This window comes from Thamnophis elegans, chromosome 4 (genome assembly GCF_009769535.1).
Source record: "Thamnophis elegans isolate rThaEle1 chromosome 4, rThaEle1.pri, whole genome shotgun sequence".
Classification (NCBI taxonomy): Eukaryota; Metazoa; Chordata; class Lepidosauria; order Squamata; family Colubridae; genus Thamnophis; species Thamnophis elegans.
In genome coordinates, this window is record NC_045544.1 from 139,170,434 (window position 1) to 139,183,251 (window position 12,818).

At 50.6% G+C, this 12,818-nt stretch overlaps 1 protein-coding gene across 1 annotated transcript in view; it reads left to right on the forward strand.

The window, feature by feature from the left end:
* The first annotated feature begins 1,285 nt into the window (after nt 1-1,285).
* Nucleotides 1,286-12,818, forward strand: part of LOC116507804 (sodium/potassium-transporting ATPase subunit alpha-2-like) — a 12,529-nt gene continuing 996 nt past the window's right edge. Inside the window, exon 1 of the mRNA XM_032216136.1 lies at nt 1,286-1,297. Coding sequence (XP_032072027.1) covers nt 1,286-1,297 — 12 coding nt within the window. The remainder of the gene's footprint in view (nt 1,298-12,818) is intronic.

The window sequence follows — 12,818 nt, forward strand, 5'->3', positions numbered from 1 at the left end:
GGCAAGAAAAGTCCTACAATGGGGCTGAATTCACTTAGCAACAGTCTTTTTATCCAGATTCATTTAACAACCATGTGACTAACTTAACAACTGGAGTGATTCACTTAACAACTGCGGCAAGAAAGTCCTACAATGAGGCTGAATTCACTTAGCAACAGTCTTTTTATCCAGATTCATTTAACAACCCTGTGACTAACTTAACAACTGGAGTGATTCACTTAGCAACTGGAGTGATTCACTTAGCAACTGGAGTGATTCACTTAGCAACTGGAGTGATTCACTTAACAACTGTGGCAAGAAAAGTCCTACAATGGGGCTGAATTCACTTAGCAACAGTCTTTTTATCCAGATTCATTTAACAACCATGTGACTAACTTAACAACTGGAGTGATTCACTTAACAACTGCGGCAAGAAAATCCTACAATGGGGCAGAATTCACTTAGCAACAGTCTTTTTATCCAGATTCATTTAACAACCCTGTGACCCTACTTAACAACTGGAGTGATTCACTTAACAACTGCGGCAAGAAAGGTCGTAAAATAGGATAACATTCAGTTAATAAATGCTTCCCTTAGCAACAAAAATATTAAGCTCGCTTGAGATCCTATGTTAAGGAATAAGTGTATTTTGAATTAAGTTTTTTAACCGTTCAAAGTTAGAACAGCATGGTAAAAATGGACTTGGTACCGGTCCTCGCACTTACGACGCTTGCATTATCCCCACAATCCCAAGGCACCTGGTAACCGGTTCACGTTTATAACGGTGGCAGTATCCCGGGATCGCCATTGGCGACTTCCCCAAGTCAATGGCGAAGCCAGATTTGCTTAACGACCGCCGGCTTTTCTTCCCAGCGGTTGTGATTCGCTTAACAACCGTGACAAAAAACAGTTGTAAAATCAAAGACTCACTTGGCAATGGAAGGCCTCAACTGTGGTCGTAAGTCGAGAACTGCATACAATTCAAGTTTGGGACTTAGGAAAATTCCCCCAAATTTAGGGAAATTAGGCGTTTTGGAAAAAAATTGGTTCCGTTGTTCTGAAAAAGATTTGGAAAAAAAGCTGAACAAGTTGATTTTTTCCCCCCTGCAAAGGTTGTGGTGCGCTCGGTTTATTTTAGCCGACGAGACAGATGTGCGGGCTGCGGCCTCTTTCTGAACTAATCCCACTCCAGATGTGTCTGGGGCGCTGACCATGCCAGCGCGCCTGGAGCTGCGTTTCCCGAGCAGCTGGGCTTTTTCTGGGGAACCGCACCGAATAACAACTGGGTGTGCTCTTGTGTGTAAGGATGGTGCCAGAGGTGAGTTGGTGATCTTCTGGGGAGTGAAGAATTGGTGCCACGATAGTCCAAGTAGAACTAATTCTAATTTTAATCTCGCGCCAGCTGCTTCCAATTCAGGCGCCAGGATCTGATCTTAAGGCCTGGTGTGTGTTTGTTATTTGTTATTTATTGTTTTTATGAATAACTCAAGAGGGCGAATATATCAGGTACTTCATCTTCTTCCTCCTATTTTCCTCACAACGACCCTGTGAGGTGGGTTGGGCGGAGAGAGAGAGGGACTGGGCCAAAGTCACCCAGCTGGCTTTAATGCCTAAATTGGGATTAGAACGCCCGGTCTCCTGGTGATTGGCCCAAAGTCACCCCGCTCGCTTTCATGCCTAAGGCGGGACTAGAACTCCCAGTCGCCTGGTGAATGGCCCAAAGTCACCCAGCCGGCTTCCATGCCTAAGGCGGGACTAGAACTCCCAGTCGCCTGGTGATTGGCCCAAAGTCACCCAGCTGGCTTTCATGCCTAAGGCGGGACTAGAACTCCCAGTCGCCTCGTGATTGGCCCAAAGTCACCCAGCTGGCTTTCATGCCTAAGGCGGGACTAGAACTCCCAGTCGCCTGGTGAATGGCCCAAAGTCACCCAGCTGGCTTCCATGCCTAAGGCAGGACTAGAACTCCCAGTCGCCTGGTGATTGGCCCAAAGTCACCCAGCTGGCTTTCATGCCTAAGGCGGGATTAGAACTCCCAGTCGCCTGGTGATTGGTCCAAACTCCCCCAACAGGGTTTTATGTCTAAGACAGGACTAGAACTCCCAGTTGCCTGGTGATTGGCCCAAAGTCACCCCACTGGCTTTCATGCCTAAGGCAGGACTAGAACTCCCAGTCGCCTGGTGATTGGCCCAAAGTCACCCAGCCAGCTTACATGCCTAAGGCAGGACTAGAACTCCCAGTCACCTGGTGATTGGCCCAAAGTCACCCAGCCAGCTTACATGCCTAAGGCAGGACTAGAATTCCCAGTCACCTGGTGATTGGCCCAAAGTCACCCCACTGGCTTTCATGCCTAAGGCAGGACTAGAACTCCCAGTCACCTGGTGATTGGCCCAAAGTCACCCAGCCGGCTTTCATGCCTAAGGCAGGACTAGAACTCCCAGTCGCCTGGTGATTGGCCCAAAGTCACCCAGCCGGCTTTCATGCCTAAGGCAGGACTAGAACTCCAGTCGCCTGGTGATTGGCCCAAAGTCACCCAGCTGGCTTCCATGCCCAAGGTGGGACTAGAATTCCTGGTCTCCTGGTGATTTGCCCAAAGTCACCCAGCTGACTTTCAAGCCTAAGGCGGGACAAAATTTGAATATTGATCGCACGATCATGGGGACGTTGAAACAGTCGTATATGTGGACAACAGTCCGAAGTGGTTGTTTTTTTTTTCCAGCGCCCTCGTAGCATCAAACAGTCACTCAACGCACCGTTGTAGGTCGAAGACTGCCTGTATCCAATTTTCTTTTTTTAAAAAAACGCTGGTGCGGCGGATACAAATGTGAAATCGGCCGCTGCTTTGCTGGGTGACCTTGGCAGAGGAGCTGGCGAAAAAGTCTGCTGCCTTCCGATAGGGATATAAAAACCGTAATTACTTTCGGGGAATGAATTATGAGTCGCGGGAAGTGTGGGGAGGGAGGGAGGGAGGGGGGGCTTCCTTTCTCCCTCCCTCCCCCCCCCCTCTGCTTCTGTTTTATTGGATTATCCAGAGGTAGCTTTGCAAAGAGAGCTAGCAGATGGCTGGCGGTGGCTGGGCGTTTAATAGCTTGAAATATCCCCCCCCCTGCCTGCCCCCCCACCATTGGTGGAGTCTCGGTGCAGCCGTGCTGGGTGCGGATCCCGCTTCCCCGCGGAAACTGCTTCCTCCCAGGGAGCTTGGCTGGGCTTTATGGCGGGGCAGGGAGAGCCTGGTGGGTGTGTTTGTGCGTGGGGAAAGCAGGGCTGGGGCTGGGTGCGTCTGCCGCGCCTGGGAAAACAGCAATCGGCATTCAGACATGCAGAGATGGACACCGAGGTTAAGATTAAGGCCGCCAAGCGAGCAGTAACCAAACCCCGAGAGAAGAGAAGACTTGTCGTTCGTGCTTGAGGTGTGGGGTCCTTGATGCCCTCTGAGCTTGGGGTTTTTTCTTGCAGACGTTTCATGACCCAGCTAGGTAATGTCATCAGGGCTGGAATGAAAGGGAGGTTGCAGGGAGGAGGAAGAGAAGGAGGAGGAAGAGGAGGAGGAGAACTGTGAGGTCCTTGATGCTCTCTGAGCTTGGTGTTTTTCTTGTAGATATTTCATAGGTAATGTCTTTAGGGCTGGAATGAAAGGGAGGCACAAGAAGAAGGAGGAAGAAGAGGAGGAGGAAGAGGAGGAGGAAGAGGAGGAGGGGAAAGAAAAGGTGGAGGAGGAAGACAAGGAAGAGAAGGAGGAAGAGGAGGGGAAAGAGAAGGAGGAGGCGGAGGAGGGGAAGAGGAGAAGGGGAAAGAGGATGTGAAGGAGGAGGAGGAAAAGGAAGAGGAGGAGGGGGAGGAGGAGGAAGAGGAGATGAAAGAGAAGGAGGAGGGGAAAGAGGATGAGAAGGGGGAGGAAGAGGAGAAGGAGGAGGAGAAGGAGGAAGAGGAGGAGGGGGGAAAAGGTGGAGGAGGAAGAGGAGAAGGAGGAGGAAGAGGAGGAGGGGAAAGAGAAGGAGGAGGAGGGGAAGAGGAGGAGGAGGGGAAGAGGAGGAGGGGAAAGAGGATAAGAAGGGGGAGGAGGAGGAGGAGGAGAAGGAGGAAGAGGAGGAGGGGAAAGAGAAGGAAGAGGAGGAGGAGGAAAAGGAGGAGGAGGGGAAAGAGGGGGAGAAGGAGGGGGAGGAGGAGGAAGAGGAGGAAGGGGAAGAGGATGAGAAGGAGGAAGAAGAGGAGAAGGAAGAGGAAGAGGAGGAGGGGAAAGAGAAGGAGGAGGAGGAAGAGAAGGAGGAGGAAGATGACACCAGTCAAATCCTTGGTGCTCTCTGAGCTTGGCGATTTTCTTGCAGACGTTTCATGACCCAACTAGGTAACGTCATCAGTGCTGGGAGGGAGTGGGGTTTTCTTAGAAATCCTTCAAAAACCAGTGGAACTCTCCGGTTCCAGGGGGGAAAAAATGCGGTGAACTTTGGGCCAGTTCCAAATATTTTCTATGAATCCAGCCTCCTCGAAGCAACTCAACCGATTCAGGCATCTTCAGAGATGGCACTGATGTTGTTCCCTAGTTGGGTCATGAAACGTCGGCAAGAAAAGCAGCCAGCTCAGAGAGCACCGAGGACCCCACAGTCTTTCTCCACCTCCTCCTCCTCCTCCTCCTCTTCTTCTCTCTTCTCCTCCTCCTCCTCCTTGCAAACCCAACTCCCTCCTAGCACTGAGGACGTTACCTAGTTGGGTTATGAAACGTCTCTGAGAAAACCACCCAGCTCAGACAGTACCAAGGAGCCTTAAAATCTCTTGCATTTCTCTCTCTTTCTCTCTGCATCTATTATTCAAAAGCAGGAATTGCCTCTTCAAAACAAAAAAAGGAGCATTTTCACTCCCGCAGTGACGGATGGTGGTTGACAGCGAGTCGCGTTTTTTTTTCCTTTTTGCAGAATAAATTGATTTTTTTTTCTTGCCCGGCAACGCACAGAAAATAGAGCGGAGTTGCTAAAAACGGGCACCTTCCCCCAACCCACTGGTGCCCACTGGAAGCTTTCAGTGTCACAGCTGCAGATCTCTCACCAACAGAGCTGAAGCGGGTTTCTGTGGGTTTATTTTATTTTATTAATTTTTCAACGCATTTCGAGAGCTGCCCACCTCACCAGCGTGACTCCGGGTGGCGTGCAAGAAAATGGAAAAGCAACCCCCTAAAATGAAGAACATTGAAAGCATCGCAGAATCTAAAAAGGCGTCTCTGGGGTTAAATGTGTACGGGAGATCAGCATTTCTTAAAAGGATCATAATTGTGGGTGCTTCAGTGGAGGTTTTAAAGAAGAGATGGGACAGGCATCTGTCTGAAATGGTACAGGGTCCCGATGGCTTGGACTAGATGACCTCCAAGGTCTCTTCCAACTCTGTTATCCTTCCTTCCCTCCTTCCTTCCTTCCTTTCTTCCTTCCTTCCTTCCTTCTCCAACTCTGAGGTTTTCAAGAAGATATTGGACAGCCATTTGTCTGAAATGATGTAGGGTCTCCTGCTTGAACAGCGGGTTGGACTAGAAGACCTCCAAGGTCCCTTCCAACTCTATTATATTACTATCCTTCTTTCCTTCCTTCCTCCTTCCTTCCCTCCTTCCTTCCTTCCTTCCTTCCTTCCTTCTCTCCCGCCTTCCTCCTTCCCTTTCTTTCCTTGCCTCCTTCTTTCCTTCCTTCCCTCCTTCCTTCCTTCCTTCCTTCTCTATCTCTGGAGGTTTTCAAAAAGATATTGGATAGCCATTTGTCTGAAATGGTGCAGGGTCTTTATGGCTTGGACTAGATGACCTCCAAGGTCCCTTCCAATTCTGTCATTCTGCCATCCATCCATCCATCCACCCTTCCTTCCTTCCTTCCTTCCTTCCTTCCTTCCTTCCTTCCTTCCTTCCTTCCTTCCTTCCTTCCTTCCTCATCACTGGAGATTTTTAAGAAGAGATTGGACAGCCATTTGTCTGAAATGGTACAGGATCTTGATGGCTTGGACTAGATGACCTCCAAGGTCCCTTCCAACTCTGTTATTCTGCTTTCCTTCCTTCCTTCCTTCCTCCCTCCCTCCCTCCCTCCCTCCCTCCCTCCCTCCCTCCCTCCCTCCCTTTCTTCCATCCTTTGCTCTCTCCCTCCTTCCTTCCTTGCTTCCTTCTCCATGACTGGAGATTTTAAAGAAGAGATTGGACAGCCATTTGTCTGAAGTGGTGTAGGCTCTTCTGCTTAAGCAGAGGGTTGGACTAGAAGACCTCCAAGACCCCCTCCAACTCTGTTATTCTACTATCCTTTTTTTCCTTCCTTCCTTCCTTCCTTCCTTCCTTCCTTCCTTCCTTCTCTCCTTCCTTTTCTTTCTCTGGAGGTTTCCAAGAGATTGGACATCTATTTGTCTGAAATGGTGTATAAAGTTTCGTGACTGAGCAGGAGGCTGGACTAGATCAGGGATGGATAACCATTTTGCCATAGAGTGCCAAAAGCGGGGTAGGGAGTGGTCATGCGCGCACATGTCCACACCAGTGGTGGGTTTCAAAAATTGTTCGAACCTACTCTGTGGGTGTGGCCTCCTTTGTGGGAGTGGCTTGCTGCCCATGTGACCGGATATGAAGATGCCGACGACACTTGTCAGAACCACCTTAAATTATCTCACACACAGCACTGGCGTGCATAAGAATAGGATGTAAACTTGTTTTTTAAAAGGCATCTTTGGTTTGCGTTAAAACAACTTCAACACACGCAATCTTCTGATTGCACCACAAACGCAGGAGTCATCCTTACCTTTCACACAGAGGCACTGAGTTTTATAAATATGAGCATGATAGTGTAGAATAATCATATCCAAGGACCAGTGGTGGGTTTCAAAAAAGTTTGGAACCTCTTCTAACCAGTTCGGTAGATTTGACGAACTGGTTCTACCGAATAGGTGCGAACTGGTAGGAACCCACCTCTGTTCCACACCCATAAGTCTATGCGTCCACCCCCTGTGCATGCGCACGTGCCACCGCCCTCTACCCTCCCTCCCCTTTTGGAACGCGATGGCACGGTGGACCTATTTTTTTGCCCTGCCTTGGCTCCAGAGCCTTTGAGCCTGGGGAGGGCGAAGATGGCGTTCCCTGCCTCCCAACCCCAGAGGCCGAAAAGAGCCCCTTTCCCGACTTCTGGTGGGCCCAGACGGCCCCCAAATCAACTGAGCTTGCCTGCCCACCGATATGGCTCTGTTTGCCCCCTGTGGCACACATGCCATTGGTTCTCCACCATGGGACTAGATGACCTCCCAAGGTTCCTTCTGACTCAATTGCCACTGGTCCTTGACTTAGGCTGCATCAACAGAGGGAGAGAAGGGTTAATACTACTTTACAAGGCCTTGGTGAGGCCACACTTGGAATCCTGCATTCAGTTTTGGTCGCCAGGATGTAGAAAAGATGCGGAGACTCTAGAAAGAGTGCAGAGAAGAGCAAGAAAGAGGATTAGGGGACTGGAGGCTAAAACATATGAGGAACGGTTGCAGGAACTGGGTAGGTCTAGTTTAATGAAAAGAAGGACCAGGGGAGACATGATAGCAATCTTCCAATCTCTCAGGGGTTGCCACAAAGAAGAGGGAGTCAAGCTATTCTCCAAAGCACCTGAGGGTAGAACAAGAAGCAATGGGTGGAAACTAATCAAGGAGAGAAGCAACTTAGAACTGGGGAGGAATTTCCAGAACAGAACAGAACAAGGAAAGAATAGAATAGAACAGAAAAGAATAGTCACCATGATGTAGAAAAGATGCAGAGACTCTAGAAAGAGTGCAGAGAAGAACAACAAAGAAGATTAGAGGACTGAAGGCTAAAACATGTGAAGAACGGTTGCAGGAACTGAGTGTGTCTAGTTTAATGAAAAGAAGGACTAGGGGAGACATGATAGCAATCTTCCAATCTCTCAGGGGTTGCCACAAAGAAGAGGGAGTCAAGCTATTCTCCAAGGCACCTGAGGGCAGAACAAGAAGCAATGGGTGGAAACTAATCAAGGAGAGAAGCAACTTAGAACTGAGGAGGAATTTCCTGAGAGTGAGAACAATGAATCAGTGGAACAGAAGTTGCCTCCAGAAGTTGTGAATGCCCCAACACTGGAAGTCTTTAAGAAGATGCTGGATAGCCATTTGTCTGAAACGGTATAGGGTTTCCTGCCTAGGCAGGGGGTTGGACTAGAAGACCTCCCAGGTCCCTTCCAACTCTGCTATTGTATTGTATTGCATTATATTACAGCTGTCTGTTTAATGATTGATGGAAGTTGCAACAGCATTGGAAAAAAAGTGACATTTGCGGGATACTGCGACTGTCGTAAGTATGAGTCAGTCGCCAAGCATCTAAATTTTCATCTCCTGATTGCAAATCCCAGAAGTGTGAAAAGCTGTTATAAATCACTGTTCTCAGTGCCGTGGTAACTTCAAACCACCCCTAAACAAACGGGGGTACAGAACGACCTCACTGCGCTTGTTAAATGATTGATTTATTGGTAAATAAAGGAATTAAAAGCCGAGCAAGGAAGATTACAGGTAGTTCTCGACTTATGACCGCAACGGAGCCCCAAATTTCTGTTGCTGAGCAAGATAGTCGTTAAGTGAGCTTTTTGCCTCGTTTTACGACCTTTCTTGCCACAGTGGCTAAGTGAATCACCGCTGTTATTAAGTTAGTTAAGTGAATCTGTTTTCCCCATTGACTTGGCCTGTTAGGCGGTCGTAAAAGAGGATCACGTAACCCCGGGACGCTGCAACCTTATGAATTTTCATACCCCGTGATGTATGAAATCGGTTACCAAAGTGGTCGAATTTTGATCACGCGATCAACGGTCGTAAGCGTGGAAAAACTGGCCGGGAGTCACTTTTTTCGGGGCACAGTCGTCACTTTGAGCGGTCACTAAACGGACCGTTGTAAGGCGAGGACCACCTGTATGTCTCGGGAGCAGCTTTGGCAACAATTAAGGAAGCCGTTTTGTGTGCGGGACAGATGGTCCTCAAAACATCGTCACTAAACGGGTGCTTGGTAAGTCAAGGACTCCCTCTCTCCTACCTGCTTGGAAAGAAATAATCCGAAAATAATAAGGAAAGAAATAATGGTAATTTGGAGAAGGGAAGGAAGCCCAGGTGTTCCTGCTCCCTCTCCTCCCCCCCGCCCCCCCAGCCTGGCCCTGTTGTGCAATTCGCACTCTCAACCATGGTTTCTTTCAAGGATGCGCTCCGGAAATTTTGTTTTTATCATCCTTGCTGGAGGCCATTAGCTAAAAAGGCATCTGGGAGCTTTTTCACAGCTGGAACCGGATTTGCTGGTTGGGTGGGATATTAATTGAGCCATTTTTGCTGCCAAGAGGATGGGAAGATTTCAGTTTCTGGGTTGGCAGCTGGCTGAGAGCAACTTTGCCCAGCCCCAGGAGCTTTAAGAGGGGTGGGCTTCCACTTCCAGAATTCCCCAGCCAGAATGCTTTAAGAGGGGAGGACTTCCGCTCCCAGAATCCCCCAGCCAGAATGTTTTAAGAGTGGAGGACTTCCGCTCCCAGAATCCCCCAGCCAGGATGCTTTAAGAGGGATGGACTTCCACTCCCAGAATTCCCCAGCCAGAATGCTTTAAGAGGGGTGGACTTCCACTCCCAGAATCCCCCAGCCAGAATGCTTTAAGAGGGATGGACTTCCACTCCCAGAATTCCCCAGCCAGAATGCTTTAAGAGGGGAGGACTTCCACTCCCAGAATCCCCCAGCCAGAATGCTTTAAGAGGGATGGACTTCCACTCCCAGAATTCCCCAGCCAGAATGCTTTAAGAGGGGTGGACTTCCACTCCCAGAATCCCCCAGCCAGAATGCTTTAAGAGGGGAGGACTTCCACTCCCAGAATCCCCCAGCCAGGATGCTTTAAGAGGGGAGGACTTCCACTCCCAGAATTCCCCAGCCAGGATGCTTTAAGATGGGTGGACTTCCACTCCCAGAATCCCCCAGCCAGATTGCTTTAAGAGGGATGGACTTCCGCTCCCAGAATCCCCCAGCCAGCAGGTTTAAGAGGGGAGGACTTCCGCTCCCAGAATTCCCCAGCCAGCAGGTTTAAGAGTGGTGGGCTTCCACTCCCAGAATTCCCCAGCCAGAATGCTTTAAGAGGGGAGGACTTCCACTCCCAGAATCCCCCAGCCAGAATGCTTTAAGAGGGGAGGACTTCCACTCCCAGAATCCCCCAGCCAGAATGCTTTAAGAGGGATGGACTTCCACTCCCAGAATTCCCCAGCCAGAATGCTTTAAGAGGGGTGGACTTCCACTCCCAGAATCCCCCAGCCAGAATGCTTTAAGAGGGGAGGACTTCCACTCCCAGAATCCCCCAGCCAGGATGCTTTAAGAGGGGAGGACTTCCACTCCCAGAATCCCCCAGCCAGGATGCTTTAAGAGGGGTGGACTTCCACTCCCAGAATTCCCCAGCCAGATTGCTTTAAGAGGGATGGACTTCCGCTCCCAGAATCCCCCAGCCAGCAGGTTTAAGAGGGGAGGACTTCCGCTCCCAGAATTCCCCAGCCAGCAGGTTTAAGAGGGGTGGGCTTCCACTCCCAGAATTCCCCAGCCAGAATGCTTTAAGAGGGGAGGACTTCCACTCCCAGAATCCCCCAGCCAAAATGCTTTAAGAGGGGAGGACTTCCACTCCCAGAATCCCCCAGCCAGCATGCTTTAAGAGGGGAGGACTTCCACTCCCAGAATCCCCCAGCCAGAATGCTTTAAGAGGGGAGGACTTCCACTCCCAGAATTCCCCAGCCAGCATGCTTTAAGAGGGGAGGACTTCCACTCCCAGAATCCCCCAGCCAGAATGCTTTAAGAGGGGTTGACTTCCACTCCCAGAATCCCCCAGCCAGAATGCTTTAAGAGGGGTGGACTTCCACTCCCAGAATCCCCCAGCCAGAATGCTTTAAGAGGGGAGGACTTCCACTCCTAGAATTCCCCAGCCAGCATGCTTTAAGAGGGGAGGACTTCCACTCCCAGAATCCCCCAGCCAGGATGCTTTAAGAGGGGTGGACTTCCACTCCCAGAATTCCCCAGCCAGAATGCTTTAAGATGGGTGGACTTCCACTCCCAGAATTCCCCAGCCAGACTGCTTTAAGAGGGATGGACTTCCGCTCCCAGAATCCCCCAGCCAGCAGGTTTAAGAGGGGAGGACTTCCGCTCCCAGAATTCCCCAGCCAGCAGGTTTAAGAGGGGTGGCTTCCACTCCCAGAATTCCCCAGCCAGAATGCTTTAAGAGGGGAGGACTTCCACTCCCAGAATTCCCCAGCCAGAATGCTTTAAGAGGGGAGGACTTCCACTCCCAGAATCCCCCAGCCAGCATGCTTTAAGAGGGGTTGACTTCCACTCCCAGAATCCCCCAGCCAGAATGCTTTAAGAGGGGTGGACTTCCACTCCCAGAATCCCCCAGCCAGCATGCTTTAAGAGGGGAGGACTTCCACTCCCAGAATCCCCCAGCCAGAATGCTTTAAGAGGGGAGGACTTCCACTCCCAGAATTCCCCAGCCAGAATGCTTTAAGAGGGGAGGACTTCCACTCCCAGAATCCCCCAGCCAGCATGCTTTAAGAGGGGAGGACTTCCACTCCCAGAATCCCCCAGCCAGAATGCTTTAAGAGGGGTTGACTTCCACTCCCAGAATCCCCCAGCCAGAATGCTTTAAGAGGGGTGGACTTCCACTCCCAGAATCCCCCAGCCAGAATGCTTTAAGAGGGGAGGACTTCAACTCCCAGAATTCCCCAGCCAGCAAGCTTTAAGAGGGGAGGACTTCCACTCGCAGAATCCCCCAGCCAGAATGCTTTAAGAGGGGTTGACTTCCACTCCCAGAATCCCCCAGCCAGAATGCTTTAAGAGGGGAGGACTTCCACTCCCAGAATTCCCCAGCCAGCATGCTTTAAGAGGGGAGGACTTCCACTCCCAGAATCCCCCAGCCAGAATGCTTTAAGAGGGGTTGACTTCCACTCCCAGAATTCCCCAGCCAGAATGCTTTAAGAGGGGTGGACTTCCACTCCCAGAATCCCCCAGCCAGAATGCTTTAAGAGGGGAGGATTTCCACTCCTAGAATTCCCCAGCCAGCATGCTTTAAGAGGGGAGGACTTCCACTCCCAGAATCCCCCAGCCAGAATGCTTTAAGAGGGGAGGACTTCCACTCCCAGAATCCCCCAGCCAGAATGCTTTAAGAGGGATGGACTTCCACTCCCAGAATTCCCCAGCCAGAATGCTTTAAGAGGGGTGGACTTCCACTCCCAGAATCCCCCAGCCAGAATGCTTTAAGAGGGATGGACTTCCACTCCCAGAATCCCCCAGCCAGAATGTTTTAAGAGTGGAGGACATCCGCTCCCAGAATCCCCCAGCCAGGATGCTTTAAGAGGGATGGACTTCCACTCCCAGAATTCCCCAGCCAGAATGCTTTAAGAGGGGTGGACTTCCACTCCCAGAATCCCCCAGCCAGAATGCTTTAAGAGGGATGGACTTCCACTCGCAGAATTCCCCAGCCAGAATGCTTTAAGAGGGGAGGACTTCCACTCCCAGAATCCCCCAGCCAGAATGCTTTAAGAGGGATGGACTTCCACTCCCAGAATTCCCCAGCCAGAATGCTTTAAGAGGGGTGGACTTCCACTCCCAGAATCCCCCAGCCAGAATGCTTTAAGAGGGGAGGACTTCCACTCCCAGAATCCCCCAGCCAGGATGCTTTAAGAGGGGAGGACTTCCACTCCCAGAATCCCCCAGCCAGGATGCTTTAAGAGGGGTGGACTTCCACTCCCAGAATTCCCCAGCCAGAATGCTTTAAGATGGGTGGACTTCCACTCCCAGAATTCCCCAGCCAGATTGCTTTAAGAGGGATGGACTTCCGCTCCCAGAATCCCCCAGCC